General features: G+C 31.0%; 2 protein-coding genes across 3 annotated transcripts; one reads left to right on the top strand and one right to left on the bottom strand.

Annotated features, from left to right (window-relative positions):
* Window positions 1–1,177: 1,177 nt before the first annotated feature.
* LOC142539574 (uncharacterized) lies at window positions 1,178–2,661 on the bottom strand. The gene is made up of 2 exons (XM_075645131.1): window positions 2,412–2,661; window positions 1,178–2,115 (listed from the first exon to the last, which is right to left on the bottom strand). Exons 1-2 carry the CDS (start codon window positions 2,635–2,637, stop codon window positions 1,376–1,378), a joined length of 966 nt encoding a protein of 321 aa, XP_075501246.1. The 5' UTR covers window positions 2,638–2,661; the 3' UTR covers window positions 1,178–1,375.
* A 12,968-nt stretch (window positions 2,662–15,629) lies between these two features.
* Window positions 15,630–19,712, top strand: LOC142539573 (cyclin-dependent kinase C-2 C-like). Of its 2 annotated transcripts, XM_075645130.1 has the most exons (9): window positions 15,634–16,430; window positions 16,524–16,808; window positions 16,971–17,288; window positions 17,361–17,588; window positions 17,671–17,768; window positions 17,970–18,078; window positions 18,157–18,648; window positions 18,956–19,088; window positions 19,244–19,712. In XM_075645130.1, the coding sequence occupies exons 1-9, from the start codon at window positions 15,921–15,923 to the stop codon at window positions 19,249–19,251; spliced, it is 2,181 nt and encodes a 726-aa protein (XP_075501245.1). In that variant the 5' UTR covers window positions 15,634–15,920; the 3' UTR covers window positions 19,252–19,712. The 2 variants fall into 2 exon arrangements, with proteins under 2 accessions (XP_075501244.1, XP_075501245.1); XM_075645129.1 differs by having other exon boundaries at window positions 15,630–16,430; window positions 17,970–18,648.
* Window positions 19,713–20,185: the final 473 nt, after the last annotated feature.

Here is a 20,185-nt window from a genome sequence, read left to right as displayed (position 1 = left end):
TCTGCATCTCTTTAAGCCCGTGGGCTTATTAATCTCTCCAAAAGCCCAAAATGTCCAGTACCACTCAACCCATTTCCACTGGGGCCATTGTTTATGATTTCTATATTTGGTTATACACCATTTAAAAATTTGAGATGAAATTTGATGTGAATTGATTTAACTAATTATCATTTGTTTTTGCTAGATTTCATTTGAGTTATGGAAAAAATGTAATTTTTTATAACTTACTTTTGTAGTCTACTTTTCAAAATTTATAAATATAAAATAATATTATTTTTAAATAAAATTTCAAATTTTACTAAACACCAAAATGGGTTCTAAATCATTTCGATTGATCCCAAATCCATCGCTAATTCACAATTTTTCATTCAGCCAAACATAGTTGGATCAGGTTAGAATTACTTGATTTTGTTTATAAGAACCACCACATGTTAATTTCTATGGGAGACAATCACCAAATTTGCGATAAATATTAAATCCGTTAAATATAATTAATTAATTATATGATATTCTATAAATGTGTGGTTTTGGTTTTGGCAAAGTTGTAGCCACTTGTAACCAGTAATGTAGTTTGGCACTCTTTCCGGAAGGAATAATTTGGTTACAATTTTGGCCTCATTTGATTTGTTTGATTCTAGAAGAATGCTATTAGCCACCGGGCTTTATTCAGTTTTCTGCTACTTTTCTTCCCTCAATTATTTATTTACACTAGCCAATCACACGTACACTTTATGTGTGTGCGATATAAAATATATTTAACGAATCTTTACTCTAAAACCGATCAATTTTATCAATATTTATAACAAAAAATAAGTAACTCAAAATAAAACACATGTTTTATAAAATTGACACGTGAGACTGTCTCAAACGAGTTTTTGTGAAATTTATATTACGTTAAACATATTTGATATTCTACAAAATCAAATATGACATGAGATGTAGTAAAATAATTCTTTTACATTATAAAATATGAACATTTTAAGCATACTCCACAAAATAAAATAGTATATGTTATTAGAGTTAAATGTTTATCGTTTTAGAATTAAAGCAAAGACTTCATCAAAAGTGGTTATTCCAAAACTCTCTTGCTTTTATTGATTGTATAGATAGACAAGATACGTTCATATACATTAAATTTTTAATGTACGACCAAAGTATACTTGTAGAGACATTCAGATTTCGCAAAGAAAATTGTATTTACTCAAAATTTTACATCAACAAGAGGGATTTTTCTCTATTCTGGCTCACCAAAAACTGCAAGCCTCATTTTACATTATATATATATATATATATATATATATAGACCTAAAATCTAAACAAAAAACTATACACAGACAAAAACCTTCTGCCTGCCAAGAAAGGTAGTAAAAAAAACCTAGCAAACTTTTCTATGGCCCATTAGCTCCTTAACTTCCTCCCAAAGCCCAACATTGCCAGCACCACTCTGCCCAATAACGCTTGGGCTGCAAGCAGATACGGCCCAATAACCAGCCCTAATCTCCTCCTTCAACTCTTCAGTCTCCCAAGAACAATACCCATCAAAGAACCTAAAATCCCCAACTTCACCCAAATTCCTTTTCGTTTCAATCGCACAATCAAAACTTTCCATTGTCCCATAATACAATCCCTTCATTACTTCATCCAAAACCCCACTTTGCTTCTGTTTGCCGTTAACCAAGAAAAGCCCCTCAAACAACGGGCCCCCAAAGTGAAGACGCCCGTCTGGAACCGGGCCGGATATATTAGAGGCCCACGATTTCATCTCCTTGATGGACATGAATGATGGCCTGTTGAGTATGAGACCCGTCAGGCCTGTTGGGCCAGCGGATAGCACCAAGATGACGGTTCTTTTGTATATGTGGTTTGTGTCGAGCTTCTCTGTGGCAATCAGTAAGCAGCCTTTCTCGAGCTCGGATATGGGGTGTGCCCATTTTCCCTCGACCGGGTCGGGTTGATCCATCGGAGTGAAAGGATCCGCCCGCGGAGAAGGGCATTTCGGAGCTGTTAGGGTCCGTTCGCTGGCGACTAGTCTTGCTCTAAATGCACGCCAGTCGGATTTGAGAAGTGACCATTCTTCAGCTTGGAGCGATTCTGATTTTAAATTTGACTGGGAGCCTGAAATCAAGTAAAAATAAAATTGGGTAAATCTCTCTGGATTTTGGTGGTGTAATCTGCTGTAAGTCTAAGTATATCATCCAAGAATCATCCAGAAAACCGAGTAAAATCACCGTTTAGCACAGAAATTTCAAATACAGTTTCTCGTTCATTTAAAAAAAAAATCAGTAGATCTTTGCAGCTGCTCCTTTAACGAAATAACCCTTTTTGTTAAAAAGCTTGAAAATGGTTTTGATTCAAAATAAAGGTGACGGATCTGGGAGAAAATTGAAAGAACATGAAGCCCAGAAACTTACATGATACGGAGAGTGGAACTCTGAGTCTCTGAGAACGAATCAAATTAGGTCTAGGCCTTGTAATCGTAGGAATCGCTACCTTGATTGGGTGAATAACTTCCATTGATTCGGTGAAAGATCTCGTTAGAAAACCAGTTTTGGAGTCGGTACCGATTAAAGAGTAGTGGTGAGGCAGAGGATAAGAATACAAATGTTGTGTATATAGAAATGGAGAATCTGAGCTCATTTATAAATGGGTGAAATGAGATGTAATGATCTAAATCTGCATCTTGGGCCCCATCGAAATTCACGAGTAAAGAATAAAACTTTACATGATTTTTACGTCAAAAAATCCGAAAATGATTATATATTATGTAAATATATATATAAATTTTTAAGTAAAAATTTGTGTAAGACGAGCTCATTGATCGTATTTTGTTTGACAGATCTCTTATTTGGATCATCCATGAAAAAAGTATTACTTTTTATGGTGAATATCGGTAGGCTTGACTCATCTCATATATAAAGATTCATGATACCGTCTCACAAGAAACTTACTCAAATTTTTATATAATCACTCGTCATAAATATTTATATAAATATCGACTGAGATAACCTCGTATAAATCTAATAAATAAACGTCAATTCTATAAATATTTAGCATATGTATCATAATTAATATTATCATATCAAAACTCTATATATCTATCTATAGATAAGTATAAGTAGCATCTAAAATAAAATTTGAAATATTGACTTTTCAAAAAAAAAAGTTTGAAATATTGATTTATGACATATTAAAGAAAACAAAAAAATATAGACGCGTGGGTTATTTTGTGATATTTGTTTTTTGAAGGAAAGAAATTTCTATAAAAATATTATTTTATATTTCAACTCTTGAGAGAGATTAAGTGATAATTATTATTTTGCAATTTTAAGATTAAGGATAAGGTAAGAGTCAATTTGTATTTTTTTTCCCTTAAAATTAAAGGATATAATATATATCTTAAACTATTATTTGAGATTATTATATCTAATTTTATAACAAACTCATGTATTTAATATGTCGTACCACATAATTTTTTTTTAATGTTTTTAAGTAAAGAAGTATTTCTTTCCCCTTATTTGTCGGATCAACTTGGAATTAATGGCATCTGTTTAGGGATCACATGCTATTATTTATTCAATAAATAATTATATGATTCTAGAATTATTGGTTTAATAATAATTTGTTTGGCTTTCTGGAAGGAATGAGTGGTTTGGGTAACATTTTTAAGACACACATGAAATTATGTTTTGATTCTAGAATTTTTTGGTTTGGCATACTTTTAGCCACTCGTGCTTCGTTTGGTTTTGTGCTGTGCGTGTCTTTTTGTGAGCCCCTTGTTTTCTAATTTTAATTTTATTTTAAATTTTAAATTTTTGGGTAGATGAGTAGATATGCACCTAAAAAATAGTGGGTGGTGGTACGTACACGTTCACGATCATATCGAATCGAGTTTGATTTATTTATTTTAATTAAAAGCTATCAGTTAAAAAGACAGAAATTTGTACGAGACGATCTCATGTGTCGTATTTGTAAGACGGATCTCTTATTTGGGTCATCAATGAAAAAGTATTACTTTTTTATTGTGAATATCGGTAGGGTTAATCCGTCTCACAGATAAAGATTCGTGAGACCGTCTCACAAGAGACTTACTCTAGTTGAAATTTCAATCTAAAGTCATGGTTTACAAGATTTGGACGCCAAGAAAGTAAATTGAAATTAACTCACTCATGATTTCTTTCCAAATGTAAATGTTCTCTTGATTGAGTTACTGCATGAAACGCTGTCAAGAGAGAATTGAAATAAATATGTATATATATATTTGAAAATCCACATTTTATTTTTTTTTGCTGAAGTCTATACTGAAGCATACGGCTTCCAGTTTTGCATTGAACACCGAACTCGGACACTTAAAATTGACCTCGTTCCCGTCACCTTCCCTTGAAAGTTGCGAATCACATCGGCCACACTAAATATTTTTTTGCTGACAATATCTCAAATATACGACCAATCTCAACTGATCAATCATGGGCGTCTTCCATCGCTGATTTGCCTCAATCCGGCTTTGAATAATAGGTTTTGCACATCTAATTGAAGCCTTGTGAAAAGCATCCAATCCACTTTCATATCTCTTGATTGTGATAAATATGAGTGAGTGCATTCCAAGACCTTCGACCCTATCCAATTCACACACTCAAACTCAACCACAATGTTATCCAGAATCAACTTGCATGTAATAAAAGCACTTTGATACTCGTCAATGACAGCAGAAAAATCTGAATTAAAAGTTCAACTGCAATATTATTATAGGCTTATAATTTGTGAATAAAATACAATTTATTTAAACAAAAATTCCTAATTTAATATTTTAATTTGATCTCTATACTAACATAAAAATTAGATACTCTTGGATTATAGTAAAGACAATAAATTATTCCAGGCATGTTTCCCTTCTATCTTTACATAGAAATATACACAATGGTGAAACTCATATTTTTCAAGTCACACAACTACTCAATTGTCACTATTCATCGACTCTCTTAATATGAACAATTATTGCACATCGATACATACAAACTTACCTTAGTTACATATATACAACTTCAATCTCTAATTTTTCATAAATGCTGAATTTTAAAAATCACCCTAAAAATTTCATTCATAAAGCAAGTTAAACATTGACAAAAATTTGTGTAAGACGGTCTCACGGGTAGTATTTTGTGAGACATATCTCTTATTTGGGTCATCCATGAAAAAATATTACTTCTTATATTAAGAGTATTACATTTTATTGTAAATATTGGTAGGATTAATTCGTCTCACATATAAATATTCGTAAAATCGTCTTACAAATAACCTATTTTTAAACCTTAATGATTGAATAAACCTTAAGATTCCATCCCAATTGGAAACCAGAAAAAGGGCAAGTGCATGGTTTTCTTCAAATTTGAGTTTTCACACGCAAATTGACAACCTGTATCACACGTGGCATCACGTGATTGGCGGTAGGGCCTTTCACAATGTGAACGGGAGATCTAAGAAAGAATAACACACTGTTACGGTTCTAGATATCCCCTTCGATGTGACCGTAGGTACAATTCAATATTCAAATCCGTATTGAATTTTTCTTCTCCTCCTAAAAAATTTACAACCAAACAAAAAAAAAAGATATGGGCCAACCCAGATTTTTATTATTTTGGTTTACTATTTTATTCTTATTTTAAAAAATATAATTACATCATCTATATTTATCCACGAGAGAGTGATTGAAACACGATATTTTTATTTTTGTATATTGGCAAATCTTCTATGGTTAAATCCACCAATTGGTATCGCCGAGCATCGAGTCATACGATCGATTCATATAATCTATATCTCTATAAAAGTGTGGATAGTAGAAAAGTTTTCTCATTGTGAACGGACATTATTACCCTTCACATATTTACTTATTTTCATTATTAGGTAACATATGTGGTAATTTCACATTTATTCAATTAATTAATAATTAATACTAATTAACCATATTTTATGGTTATTATTTTGTGTTTTTTGACTTTCTTCTCCAGGTTATTAAATGTTTGAGCTAATTTTAAATAAACATACTATTAAATTTACTTAATATTAATATCAATTATTTTTTTCATTTTAATAATTTTCGTTCTAAATTTAATATTGATAAATGAAGAAACAAAAAAATTAAATAATCAGTATTATTTTTAAACTAAATAAAATGAATTGAATTGAAAATAAAATTATATTTAATCAAAATTTTAAATTTATTTTGTCAAACTATTAATTTTTAAATGCATGAACAAATATAATATTTTATAAACCTAAATTGTGAATATAAATAATATTAATAAAAAAATTAATAAATTTGAATCAGAAGTACATATAAAAGTGTGGACGAAGAATCGTTCATCCACATACATTGGATGATATGATACTAGAAAAATATTGTTGTACAGTTGATAAAATAAGAAAAAAATATGTAGAAAATCAATCAATTTTTTCATTAGTTTTTTTATTGTTTTTAATTAACAAAAAAAGAGGAAAAATTTGAAAAAGTTAAGCACAATATAAATCTAATGTATTGATAGCCTTTTAATAATAATCAATTGAATTCGAAAAATATTATTATACTTAAGTAATTATATTTTATTCTAATTCAAACTTAGTAACTTTTTAATGTCCAATATATATAGAATTCATCAGTAGTGTACATGATTTTATTTTTCAAACGATAATAAGAAGAAAAAAAACCTTAAAATAGAAATATATAATGAAAACGAATTCAAATTTTCTGTTAATAGCTTCTTTTTCAATTGGGAAAGGACATAATTATCATTTACATGCTTACTAATTTTCATTATTAAGTAACATATGAGGTAGTTTCACATTTAGTTTATTAATTAATAATTAATACTAATTAACCATGTTTTATGGTTATGATTTTGTGATTTTGACTTTCTTCTCTTATCTTTCTTTCATTCTAATAATATTTAATTAAGTCATATTTTATTAAAAAAATTTATTTAATTATATATTATATACATATAAATGTGTGGATGATAGAAATTTTTCTAATTGTTGTAAATAAAGTTGAGTTATATTCATATTTTAATTTATATGTAGCAAATAAGTCATGTCCATGTTTTTAAATGTTTGAGCTACTTTTTAAAAAAAACATACTATTAAATTTACTTAATATTAATATCAATTATTTTTTCCATTTTAATAACTTTCTTGGACTTTCATTTAAATTCTAAATTAAATTAATTATGTTATTTATTGTTCTATTTCACTATCATTTGAATTCAATGAATTATTAAAAATAAATTTTAATATAATTAGATTTAAAAAAAAACTTCAAAAAATTATATATATGAATGACTCATGATAAAGTATCTGAGTGCTTTGAACGAAGAGTCATTCAAATAAATTCTAAATTAAATATTGACAAATGAAAAAATTAAAAATTAAAATAATCATTATTACTTTTAAATTAAATACAAAATTTGAATTGAAAATAAAATTATATTTAATCAAAATTTTAAATTTATTTTGTCAAACTATTAATTTCTAAATGCATGAACAAATATAATATATTATAAATCTAAATTTAATTGTGAATTTAAATAATATTAATAAAAAATTAATAAATTTGAATAATAAATACCTATAAAAGTGTGGACAAATGAATCGTTTATCCACATACATCGGATGATGTGATGCTAGAAAAATATTGTTGTACAATTGCTAAAATGAGAAAGAAATATGTAGAAAATCAATCAATTTTTTCATAAGTTTTTTCCCACTAATTTTGATAATAAATAAAATAAATTGAATGATTAATTGTTTTAATTACTCTCATAGATTCTATTTTATTTAAGTCTCCTCATATTTATATATTATCAAATAGTACTCAATCATAACAATAATGTCATGACATTTTATTTGTATTTGTAGAGTTATTTACATACAAGTATATAATGACAATTATATTGACAAAAAGGTAAACACACATTAAATAAAAAAAATCAACAAACACTTAATTTAAAAAAAAAAATTGAGCTTATTCACAAATTTTATCACAATTGATACTTTTTCAGCTTATTTTTTTAAAAAAAAAAAATCAATGGTGGTATCTATTATATGTTGAAAAAAAAGTAGAGTCAAATGGTACATAGATAAAAGTATTATAAAATTGTTTTAAAAAATGACACAAATGAGTCAAAAAGAGTAAGAGCAAGATGTTCCTACAAATAATTATTAGTATAACGTTAACATAACTAAATTGGAAGTTATGTTGGTGTAGAGTAAGTCTCTTGTGAGAATGTCTCACGATTTTTATATGTGAGACGAGTCAACCGTACCGATATTCACAATAAAAATTAATACTCTTAGAATAAAACTTAAAATGAAAAATTGTTGTCATATGTTCTTAATTATTCCAAATTATAAGTAAGTACTATTTTAGATTTTCAAGATGTAATTTTTACATTTTAGGAACATATTTATCAATTAATTGATATAATGAGTAGATAAATATCAACATCATATACTAAAATATTTTCTTCCACTCTTATATTGTTTAATTAATTAAAATATATTCATATAATTATATTTACACTCTTATATTGCTTAATCAATTCAAATCATTTCACATCATTGTATTTGTATTGTTATTTTAGTTCAATTTAGTACTTAATCTGATAAATCATTATTCCAAATTCTTATAATTTGTTTTGATCTATCTTTTTCCGAACGAAATGTTGTTTTATGGATTTGATCACGTTATGCAAAGATTAAAAATATTTTTAATATTAATTTATTTTTTAGTTATTTAGAATATGGGTTCACGTGCGGATGCACATGCTTTTTTGCTAGTTAACTAAAAGATAACAAAAACTTGTATGAGGCGGTCTCGCGAGTCGTATTTTGTGAGACAGATCTCTTATTTGGGTCATCCATGAAAAAGTATTCCTTTTTATGTTAAGAATATTGTTTTTTATTGTGAATATCGGTAGGGTTGACCCGTCTCACAGATAAAGATTTGTGAGACCATCTCACAAGAGAACTACTCCTAACATATTGTTTTTGGGTGTAGAGTAATGTTGGCTCGGGTTTAGATTTTATTCTTAATCTGTACTGTTTATTAAAGTTAAACTTCATTTACAAAAACCTTTTGTATGACATTGATTTTTTTTTTTTTTTTTTGATTATCAAAACACTATATATATAACCATCTAACTATATATATCATGTATTTTTTTACATTTTATTTTATCTCCCGTGATTTAAATTTTTAAAAATAATAACTTTCATTTTAATTTTTTTTAAAGAAAACTACCTTATTATTTAATTTTCTACTGAATCCATTTATCGTGTGTGCTATGATCCACCGTTGTGATTTATATTTTTATTTTTTTAAAATGTGAATTTGTATTTGTGAAGAACATAATTAGTTGGAAAATGTGATAGAATTAGAGATCGAGCCAACATGTCTTGTCCACATGTTTGCATCATTTGGGTTGACCTCTATAATGCCAAAATAATAAATAAAAAAATAAAAAATAGTTCAAAGTAATAATATTCCTGATTTTAAATTCCACGAGTCTAGAAATGTCATTTATAGATATTTGGCTAATTTATTTTAAATAGTTTATTAATTTGTACATCTAATGATTTTGTATCGTCAACTTCTAAATTGTTAGGATTTATTTTTAGGCAAAAACTTGTGTTAGACGGTCTCACGGATCATATTTTGTGAGACGGTTCCTTTATTTGAGTCATCCATGAAAAATTATTACTTTTTATGCTAAGAATATTATTTTTTATTGTAAATATCGATATGATTTATCTTTCTAACATATAAAAATTCGTGAAATCACTTTACATGAGACCTTAGTCTTATTTTTAAAATAAGATACTAAGAAAGATGATCGGTTAAAACAAGTTAATAGAACTTAAAAATATATTCATATGTTTCTCTATTATAAGATATTTCTATCATGACAGTTATATAAAAATATATATACTACTATATAAATAATATAAATAGTTGTTTTTATTATTATATGTTTGTTGAATATGATAAACTCGTGAGAATATTTTCTTATTTTAAAATATCAAAATAAGATTTTAAAAATAAGTTAAAACTAGAAGAAACAGTTTATTAATTGTCAAATAATTTATTTTAATATTTCGTAAGATTATTTATTTTTTAAAATTATAACATATGTTTCTCGGAGGTTATAAGCTCTCAACCACAAAAGATAAGGTCGACTTATCTCATCATATAAAATAGGTAAGTTGAGTCGACAATTCTCAACCTACAAAAAAAAACGAGTTAACTGGTTTTGATAACTCTATTTAACTAAATCAAATTCTTTTTTTTAAAAAAAATCAGAATTTATATAAAAAAAATTAAAATAAAATTGAATGGATAAAGTTTAGCCAAAAACAAACGTGTATCATTTAGCTATATATATATATAAAACCTTGGGCAAACATGGAAATGCGAAACGGATAAGGACCATGTAAACGATCATTTTGCATAAATGTACCAACCTTGAATAACATTGTTGACAAAAACTTGTGTGAGACGGTCTCACAGGTCTATTTTGTGAAACAGATCTCTTATTTGAGTCATCCATGAAAAAATATTATTTTTATGCTAAGAGTATTATTTTTTATTGTGAATATCGGTAAGGTTGACCCGTTTCATAGATAAAAATTTATGAGATCATCTCACAAGAGACCTACTCAATATTGATAAAGGCAAATGTATTTATTCCGAATGTCAACTATCTTTCTTTTTGATAGGGAAATGTTTCCAATTATGGTAATATTCATACCCCGGAAAACAAAATCACTGTGTATATACATAGAGACGGAGCCTCCGGGCGAGTGGTTGCGGCCGCCCCCCTTAATTTGTCTTAGAATAGGCGTTTGAGTCCTGCACTCAACCAGTTGCCCGCCTCATTTTTTTCTTCTGATATCTTGTTTGGGTTTTGTGCTTCTTTGGTGGAAATGGGAGGATGGTTCTTTTCAAGCTTCCTTTTTTGGGTTGTGCAAATTGGCCAGAATATTGTTTTCATTGATAATAATAGAGGTTATGTATCCAATCCAAAATGAGTTAAAAGGGGACGAATTTTTTATCATTATTTTTTGTATATATAAAAATATATCGTAAAAATTCTTGTAAAAATATCTCACGGGTTAATTTCGTGAGACGAATCTCCAATTCGACTCAACTCTATTTTATTTTTGCTTTTTATCAGTATTCTGAAAAATGATAGATGGTAGATGAAAATCTACCAACAGTCTAAACGCACGGATTTTTTTTATTTTTTATTTTTGTTTAAAGTGCTTTTGTTTTCTTGGTTTGAAGTGGAAAGAGGGAACTTAATTTTTTTTATATATATAAGAAACCTGCACGCGTTTAACTATAATAGAATAGAAGGACCAAGTAGAGTATGAAAAACCCAATGGACTCGAATATTAGGTCCAATGGGCATTTATATTTTAATTCTAAATGTTATATTTACTATCTTCAAGGTTCCAAAGCTATGTGCAACTTTGATTGCTCCAATGGGAAAATAGCGCAGCCCCTTAATTTGGTCGCAGGGGTTTTCTATTTTTTTTGATTTTTTTGATTTATATTTATTATAATTATTTATATTTAAAATTATAAATATTATTTAAATAATAGTATAATATTGATTTATTATTTGAATAATTAGTTATTTAATCATAAAAATTATAAAATAATAATTGTTAATTTTTAAAATATACTTTAAATATAATATTTAAAAACTAATTTTTTTATGATTTTTAATTAATATAATTTAATACAAATACAAAAAATTAATATAACAATACAATTCATAACTAAATTCAAAAGGATAATCGAAATACAAATGCAACTTGAAACACATAATTAGGATACATTATATATTAATTAATTTATGTTATATAATTAAATTATAAACTTAAATATTATTATTTAAATTTATTAATAATAAAGCATTAGTCATAATTAAAAATATATGAGATAAAATATAATAATTAATATATGTAAAATAAAAAGAATATTTGGATAATATTCTTTTTGGTGTAAGATTTGAAGTAAATTGGTTGGAGATGAATGTTGTATTTGGTGCAGAAATCGCACTATTTTAATGTAAAATTTGCATCAAAATAGATTTTATGATTGAGATGGCCTAATAAATATATTCTATATTATTATATTATTAAGTTTGAGATCTTTAGAATAATTAATTTTTTATGTCATAATCTGTTTTAATAATTATATACATTGATAAAATGTTAATTTTAATGCAAGTCACATGTAACTTAACAGATATAGTATTTGTTTCCTAAACATCAAGTTGTACTTTAATTTTCTTTTCTTTTTTATAATTTTTAAATTCATATATTAAAATTATAGTGTAATCCCTCATTATTTCTTATAATTATATTTTTATCATCATTTAAATATAAATCGAATAAATTATAAAAAATATTGTACAAGTACGCAGCGCGTACGTCAATTTATTAGTATATTATAAATGATGAAGGCGTCAGAGTAACTGATATTTTTAATAAGCAATTTCACGTGTTTTGGTGTGCACATGGTGAGAGGATCTCATTGATATTTATTAGTGAAATTTATTTTTTTAAAAAAATTTCTCGATCCTATTTTTTAACACGCAATTTCACGTGTTTCGGTTTGGTGGGCTTGTGAATGTTTTCCTCTAACTTCTTTGCTTGGGTAGTTTTTGCTTGTCAATGAAGTAGATGAGTGTGGTTGGACTTTTGGAGTATATTTTAGGAATTTCAAGTAATGTTTCCATAATTGAGTTCAAATCTTGAGTCGCCTTTACAAGAATTTGATATACTTTCTTGATTAATAGGAGCTGACCTAAGATCAGAATTAGGTGGGTATTTGATGGGAAAAGTGGGCAATTAAACGAAATTAAACAATGAAATTTAAATTTTTTATTCATCTTCCCGCTTCCATGTTGGGTCTTTTCTTAAAATGAGTTTAGACTTCTATAGTAACTTGAGTTAATCATTTTCGTAAAGCGAGGACGACTAATCTGAAGTATTTGCTATAGGGGCCCATTGTGCAGTCACGCAGACGCGAGCCCGGGCTCGAGGCGTGACAGAATGGGTTTTTACTATTTTTACGGACGAATTCTGGTGGAGATAACACCTTTTTCTTTAATATTTGTTTCCCTGTTACCGATCAAAGAAGATGTTAGTTTACTGGTGCTAGTGTTACATGCAGTTTCTATTAGAATAAGATGAGATCATGTGGGTTAGTATGACCTTGCTCGGTAGAAAAACACATTCTGCATGTTTACCACTTGTTTTCTGATTTTAGAAAGATGATCGATTCAACTGGATATTGTTCTCAAGTTTTCTTTGTATTCTTTCAGAATGACACCAAAAAATAGGGCAGATGAAACTCAGAGCTACACTCTAGACGGTATCAGAAATTCGTTGATTCAGCAAGAGGATAGCATTATATATAGTGAAGGGCTCAATTTTTTTATAATGCAGCGACGTATGATTCCGATTCTTTAGCCATTGATGGGTTCGATGGCTCTTTGGTTGATGAGATCATGGTCAAAGAAACCTAAATACTTCATGCAAATTAAGGTTTGCCGTGTCTTTCCCAACCGTTTTGGCATTTAAACGATATGCAAGTTCTAATGGTGCTGAACATTATTCGCAGGGTCTCTCAAGAACTCATTCACTGCAAGAAAAACGCCCAACAACAACGCACTTACGACAACGGTTTTTGTGAAAAATCGTTGTCATATAGTTTTTAACAACGGTTTTAGTGAAAACCATTGTCGTCGATGCGTTTTGACAATTGTTTTAAAAAAACCGTTGTCTTTTAGGGGTCAAAGACAACTTGCATTTAGCGACGGTTATAATAATACCGTCGCTAAATGTAGCGAAATTAGCGATGGTTTATTGAAAACCGTCGCTAAAATAAGTGACGATTTTTAAATTTGCGACGGTTAAATGAAATTAGCGACGGTTTAATCATAAATCGCCGCTAAATTGTCTATAAATATCCGCTTTCTAAGTCCATTTTCTCCACACAACTTCATAACACTTAAAAATTTTTTCTCTTACACGATTTTAGTTTCGATTTAGGGTAAATTTTTTCGCTTTAATTTCTTTAAAATTTTTGAGCGTTAGTTAATATAATGAATATTGTTAGCATAGTCAAATTATAAGTATTTTTTTATATTTATTAAATTATTTAAAGTAATTTTTTATTTTAATTAAAATATTAGCGACAGTTAAATTAAATTATTCGCTTTCAACAACACCCTCAGTTACAACTGTTTTTAGCGTTTTTCTTGTAGTGATGGTAAATTTGTAGCAGAAGCGAAGTTCCGTGCTTCCCCGGATGTCCATGAGTCTTCATCAAGACACAAATAAATCAATACACTTGGGGTCATTAGTGTGAGCTATAACATTTTCAGGAATGGGAATTTTGAGTTACGCTATATGTGTTCGGTTGTGTTGCAGGATCGAGCCCGACAGAGAAAAGGGTTTAAGTAAAAACGCGAACATAGGGGCAAGAGATGAATGTGAACGTATGTGAAGAACTCGCTGAACCGGTGTACAAAATAAATCCAGCCCTGGTTGGTGATTTGTATGGGGACTGGATCATGCTATTGACAAAGGAAGTCCAGGTTGAATATCTATTGAGAAGACTTGACTGAACTCAAACAGATTGATTCGTTATATTTAACCTTTTCAGAGTGTCTGTTTTGTTTAGCATTACATGCAAGACAATGTCATGTGAAAATAAAAAGGTTCTACTCTTACAAACAAACATCTTATGAAAAGAATTTCACACTTTTTTTACCATCCCAATTGGATAGATTCATCATCGTATGGTACTGTAAATGAAGGTTTTTGCAGGTACTATCAATGTGTATTAAATGGTTCATGATGTGATATTATTATGCGCTAATCGACAATTTAGTTGGTTAAATAAAAATCGACTTCAACCATCAATGATTAAGGGGTTTTAATTAATCGATGTAGCACTTGAGATTCTTAAAAGAGCAAACGAGTTTGACTTTAAAATCACAAAAAAGTTGTGGTGATGACTTAATTTCGAGTTGTCATGAAAATTTTCCTTTTGTGCAGGTTCCGAAAATGGATATAGTTATATGAGTCCTAATAATGGTTTTCATCGTGCTTGTCGATTAACACAGAAATTTTTGTGAGGTCGTCTCACTGATCAATTTTGTAAGATATATTTTCAACCTTATCAGATCATGAAAAAATATTAATGTTTATATCAAAAGTATTATTTTATATTATAAATATAAGTTTGATTGACTCATTTTATTAATATAGATATATGAGACGATGTCACGATAAACTTACTCAATAATGAATAATATATATGTTTTTTTTTCCTCGGACCAGTATTCGAACATCCCAATCGATATTTGTACGTGTGTAATAAAAAAATTTGAAGTTAAAATAAAAACCACTGCTCACATTTTGCTCTCTGTTTCATTTCATGTTTGTTATTGCATTGGACCGTTGCCACTTGCATGTCACGAAATCAAGAAACAAGCGCCAAAGAAACCGCGACCCAATCATCGTACACACGAAATGCAAATAATTTCTTCCCTTTGCGTCCGCATATCTCGCAACAGACAGAAACATTCGGATGTGACAAAAAATAATGACAAGAAAATCTTCCGCTCTCCCCCCCTCTCTCCCCCATCCCTCCGCAAAATAGTTCTGTTCTTGAAGAATTTTTTCAGTTCTTTCTCTGAGCAAATTCTTTATCCAACGCAACCGCATTGATGCGGTTTTAGGGGTGAAGCATTTCCATTCAACCCCGACAGAATTTTGGTCCTTTTTTCCCATCAAGATCGGTTTGGATGTTAGAATTGTCGGGTTCTTTTAATGGGTTTTAGTGGGTCATGGGTTGCGTTAGCTCCAAGAATATAAAGGCCGATTCTCCAGAATTTGATGATTCCGCCTCTGTCATCGCCGTAGTTGGAGCGGCTGTCCCGAGTCATAGGCCGGGACGGTTGAGTTCTTCTGGACCTTTACATGTCAAACCAGGATTTGGGCCTTTGGAGAAGATAAAGGAGGAGCCTGAGGAGGAGGAGGAGGAGGAGGAGGAGGAGGAAGAAGACGAGGAGGAAGATGAGGACGAGGACGAGGATGAGGACGTGGTGGCGGATAACATGGGGGAGGATGAAGCATCTGGGAGCAAAAGACACGGTTTTCTGGATTCCTCTGGAAATTTGAAGGCATTAAGGAAAGGGTCCTCTGAAAAGAAAGTTGTTTTTAGCATTAAATTCGGAAGGTTGATAGAAGGCGAGCAAGTGGCTGCTGGATGGCCGGCATGGCTCTCGGCTGTGGCTGGTGAAGCCATTGAAGGATGGCTTCCTTTGAAATCGAACAAATTCGAAAGATTTGAAAAGGTAACGTATAGCTCAGGCGACATATTTATATTCATGAAAGTTGGACATATTTCTAATCAGGGTTGGTATACTTTCTGCTTTCCCTATATGTAGATTGGACAAGGTACATACAGCAGTGTTTACCGAGCTCGTGATGTGGAGACTGGTAAGATCTTCGCACTTAAGAAAGTACGGTTCGACAATTTTCAACCTGAGAGTGTGAGATTCATGGCTCGAGAAATCACGATTCTACGCAAGCTTGATCATCCAAATATCATTAAGCTTGAGGGTGTCATTACTTCCCGGTTATCCTGTAGTATATATCTTGTTTTCGAATATATGGAACACGACCTTTCCGGGCTGCTGTCATGCCCTGACATAAAATTCTCTGATTCACAGGTTAGTTTGTAACATATTTCCACTTGATTGTTATAAACTTAAGCAACTTTGGTTTTCAGAGTAAAAACCGCGATTTTGTGCGATTGTGGATTGTTTTGGTGATTTAAGATTATGAAGAAACACAATTCTGTCTTCTGATTGGAGTTTTTGTTCTGGGAGTAGATTAAGTGCTACATGACACAACTGTTGAGTGGATTGGAGCATTGCCATTCTCGAGCAGTGATGCATCGCGATATTAAAGTATCCAATATCTTGGTAAACAATGAAGGGATTCTGAAGATTGCTGATTTTGGTCTGGCAAATTTTCTGAGATCGAAAAACAAGCAACCCTTGACTAGTCGAGTGGTGACTCTATGGTACCGCCCACCTGAACTGCTTTTAGGCTCAACGAGTTACGGGGAATCAGTTGATCTCTGGAGCGTAGGCTGTGTTTTTGCTGAGCTTTTTCTTGGAAGGCCTCTCTTTAAGGGCAGGAACGAGGTTTGAATGTTCTCAATATGGAGTTCGTTTCATTAGAAATTTAGGAAAGTGCTTAATCTTTTGCTTCTGCAGGTTGAGCAATTGCATAAAATCTTCAAACTTTGCGGTTCTCCACCGGATGAGTACTGGAAAACATCAAGACTTCCTCTCGCACCGATGTTTAAACCCCAGCATCCTTACGAAAGTACACTTCGAGAAAGATGTAAAGAATTTCCAAAGAGTGCAGTTAGACTTATAGAGACATTTCTTTCAATTGAACCTTACAAGCGTGGAACTGCTACCTCTGCTCTTGATTCGGTGGTAAGATTTCCAATAAAGCAATTGAATAAGCTAACTTTATCACACAAAGTTCTTTATTTATGGCTTTATTACTTTTTCTCAGTATTTCAATACAAAACCTTATGCATGTGATCCATCAAGCCTGCCTAAGTTCCCACCAAACAAGGAGATTGATGCGAAACTCCGTGAAGAAGCACGAAGGTGAAAAACCTGTTTCGTTTTTCTGCACTTAAATATCTAGATTTGATTCGAGTACTATTTACAGGTGCGGGAAGATTAGTTTAACCACAGTTTGAACAGTACTAATTGCACGAAAATGATAGACTAAATACTGCAACATTCTGCATAAGCCATTTACAGTGACCATTTTTTAATATCAAACTAAAGTTTGCCAATTGTCAGGAAGAAGACGGGTACCACTGCACGAATCTCAGCTGGTTCAAGAAATTCAAGAAGGGTCCGCAAAACTCTGCAAGAACCAAGTGATTTTTGCAGAGTTGTTCCTACAGAGGTTCTCTCGCTTTCTGAGCATGGCTTTTTCCGCACTTTTAGATGGTCATTTGTACTAACTTTTGTTCTTGTTTCAAAGGAGGTTGAGACCAACATGCACGGTGCTCGTGGAAGCCACGGTGGCAGCACAAATATACATCGTAGAAGAGGTGGAATCGATCCTAGGATGTCACTGAACATATCCTATGATACAAAATCAGAGGCCTTGTCTGAAGCTTCTCAGATGACACATCAATCTCAAGGATCCAGCATCCGTTCTGTACCTGTTGAAGCGACAGCATCCAATGGTTTCACATGGGGCACTGGGCAAAAGCAGCAGGATGTATTTAAAAGATTACATAGCCATCATACCAGTTCAAGAAGTCAAAAGTCCAACGCGTTAGAGCCATCCAGCGTACTTTACGCGCATGATTATTTGGAATCAGATACGCTAGATACCAATGAATTTTCAAGAAAATTTCACAATGATGCAGCAGGAAGGCTTCCATTGAATAGCGAAAGAGTGCAAATTCATCATCATCGCGATTCCTTTGACCCATCTGATAGCTGTGACCCACAGGAATTATCATTGGTAAGGCGATGGTATATGTAAATTCAAGTAGATAGGCTTTCACTGTGTTTTTTGTGTCAGCCTTTTTGATGCAGACTTTTGTGGTGGAAGGTCCACAGGCGTGAGGGGTGGCGATCAACCCCCACACATGAAAATAAAAATCAAACCGTACATGTAAATTTATTTTAAGGAAATCCAGTTTTTTGGCCTCGCCAAAATATATGAAATTGCCTCCGATCCCTCCCTCCCTCAATTTTGTGAATCCCATTGTCCAGAGACAACACACTCTTCTGAATGGCAGAATCTAATTCTGCCTTAATCTTGACAGGACTATAATCATAACAAGAAGAAGAAAGGCAGGATTGGATATTCAGGGCCTTTGATTCATCAGTCTCAACAGATAGATTCAATACAGCATAGCCAAAATCGACAAATTATTCATAGATCCCGGTTTTACAAAGGTGAGAAAGCTATGCCATCATGGCAGATCCGAAAATATATTAAGTTGTCCCCCTTGATTAAATTGTTCTACTCCTACATGTCATTGCATCTAGTTAAACCGTAAAGCCGATTTTTCTTTCACAATGTAATCTTCGTTCTGCTGTCTTTTCTGCAGATTTCTGATTCAAGGTTCCAAGAATGTATGGATAGAGGCTGCATGAAACTTTAATGAGTTAGAACTTCCCGGGGGAGCTCCAACAACGGTGCTAGCTTCTCGAGCTTTTTTTCACTCAAATATTGAGTGTTGCACCAATTTTTGCTTGGATATCAAATCAAATTGCTCGAAAATTATTAGCTTGATCCGGGCTGCCCTGACATAAAAGAAAGTTAAACACGAATACAAATTGATCATTTGTGATAAACATTCAATATATTTGTAAAGCTTACGACTTTTACTCATTGTAGAAGAAGAATACTACACCGACTTTGTTCATTTCTATACCATTTTTTTCCCTTCCAATACCTTTGTTTATGTACACTGTGAAATTCAGATGTTGTCTTTTCCATTTTCTAGTTGTTTAATATGGTAGAGTTCAGTTACCATTTTGTTAAAAAGCAATGGTTTTAATATGCAATTTTTATGATACTGTGACTTCTATGTTTCCCTGTTCTTATATTTCTTCTGTGTATTACTTGCAAACTTTTGACGTTACTTTTTTTGCTCTGTCGAATCTTTCTTTCTAAGGATCGATGCAATAGCAGAATGGTCTAAACGGGTTGTCTTGAATTTTATTTATAAATTAACCACTAAAGATTCTAAATCACTGGTTACAGAAGTGTTGCAATAACTCAAGTATTCCTGAATATTTTCACAAGTACACCGAGCAGAAAAGTAAATTGCAAAATTTAAAAAGGCACAAGAATCTTTGTAGTGCTTTGGACTTAAATTTTGGAAGTTTTTCACATAGTTCCCCAACCTTATATAACTTCAGTTTGTGGCATTGAAAAGCCTCACCAGTTTATGACATTGAATAGACATTTATACGTCAATTTATGGTACTGAAAATCATTTACAAGTTATCGTGCAATTAATATAAAGTCGATTTAGTCTGATCTG

This window comes from Primulina tabacum, chromosome 3 (genome assembly GCF_025594145.1).
Source record: "Primulina tabacum isolate GXHZ01 chromosome 3, ASM2559414v2, whole genome shotgun sequence".
In the NCBI taxonomy this organism is placed as follows: domain Eukaryota; kingdom Viridiplantae; phylum Streptophyta; class Magnoliopsida; order Lamiales; family Gesneriaceae; genus Primulina; species Primulina tabacum.
Note: the sequence above shows the minus strand (reverse complement) of the source record. Positions and strands in the feature narration are given on the sequence as shown.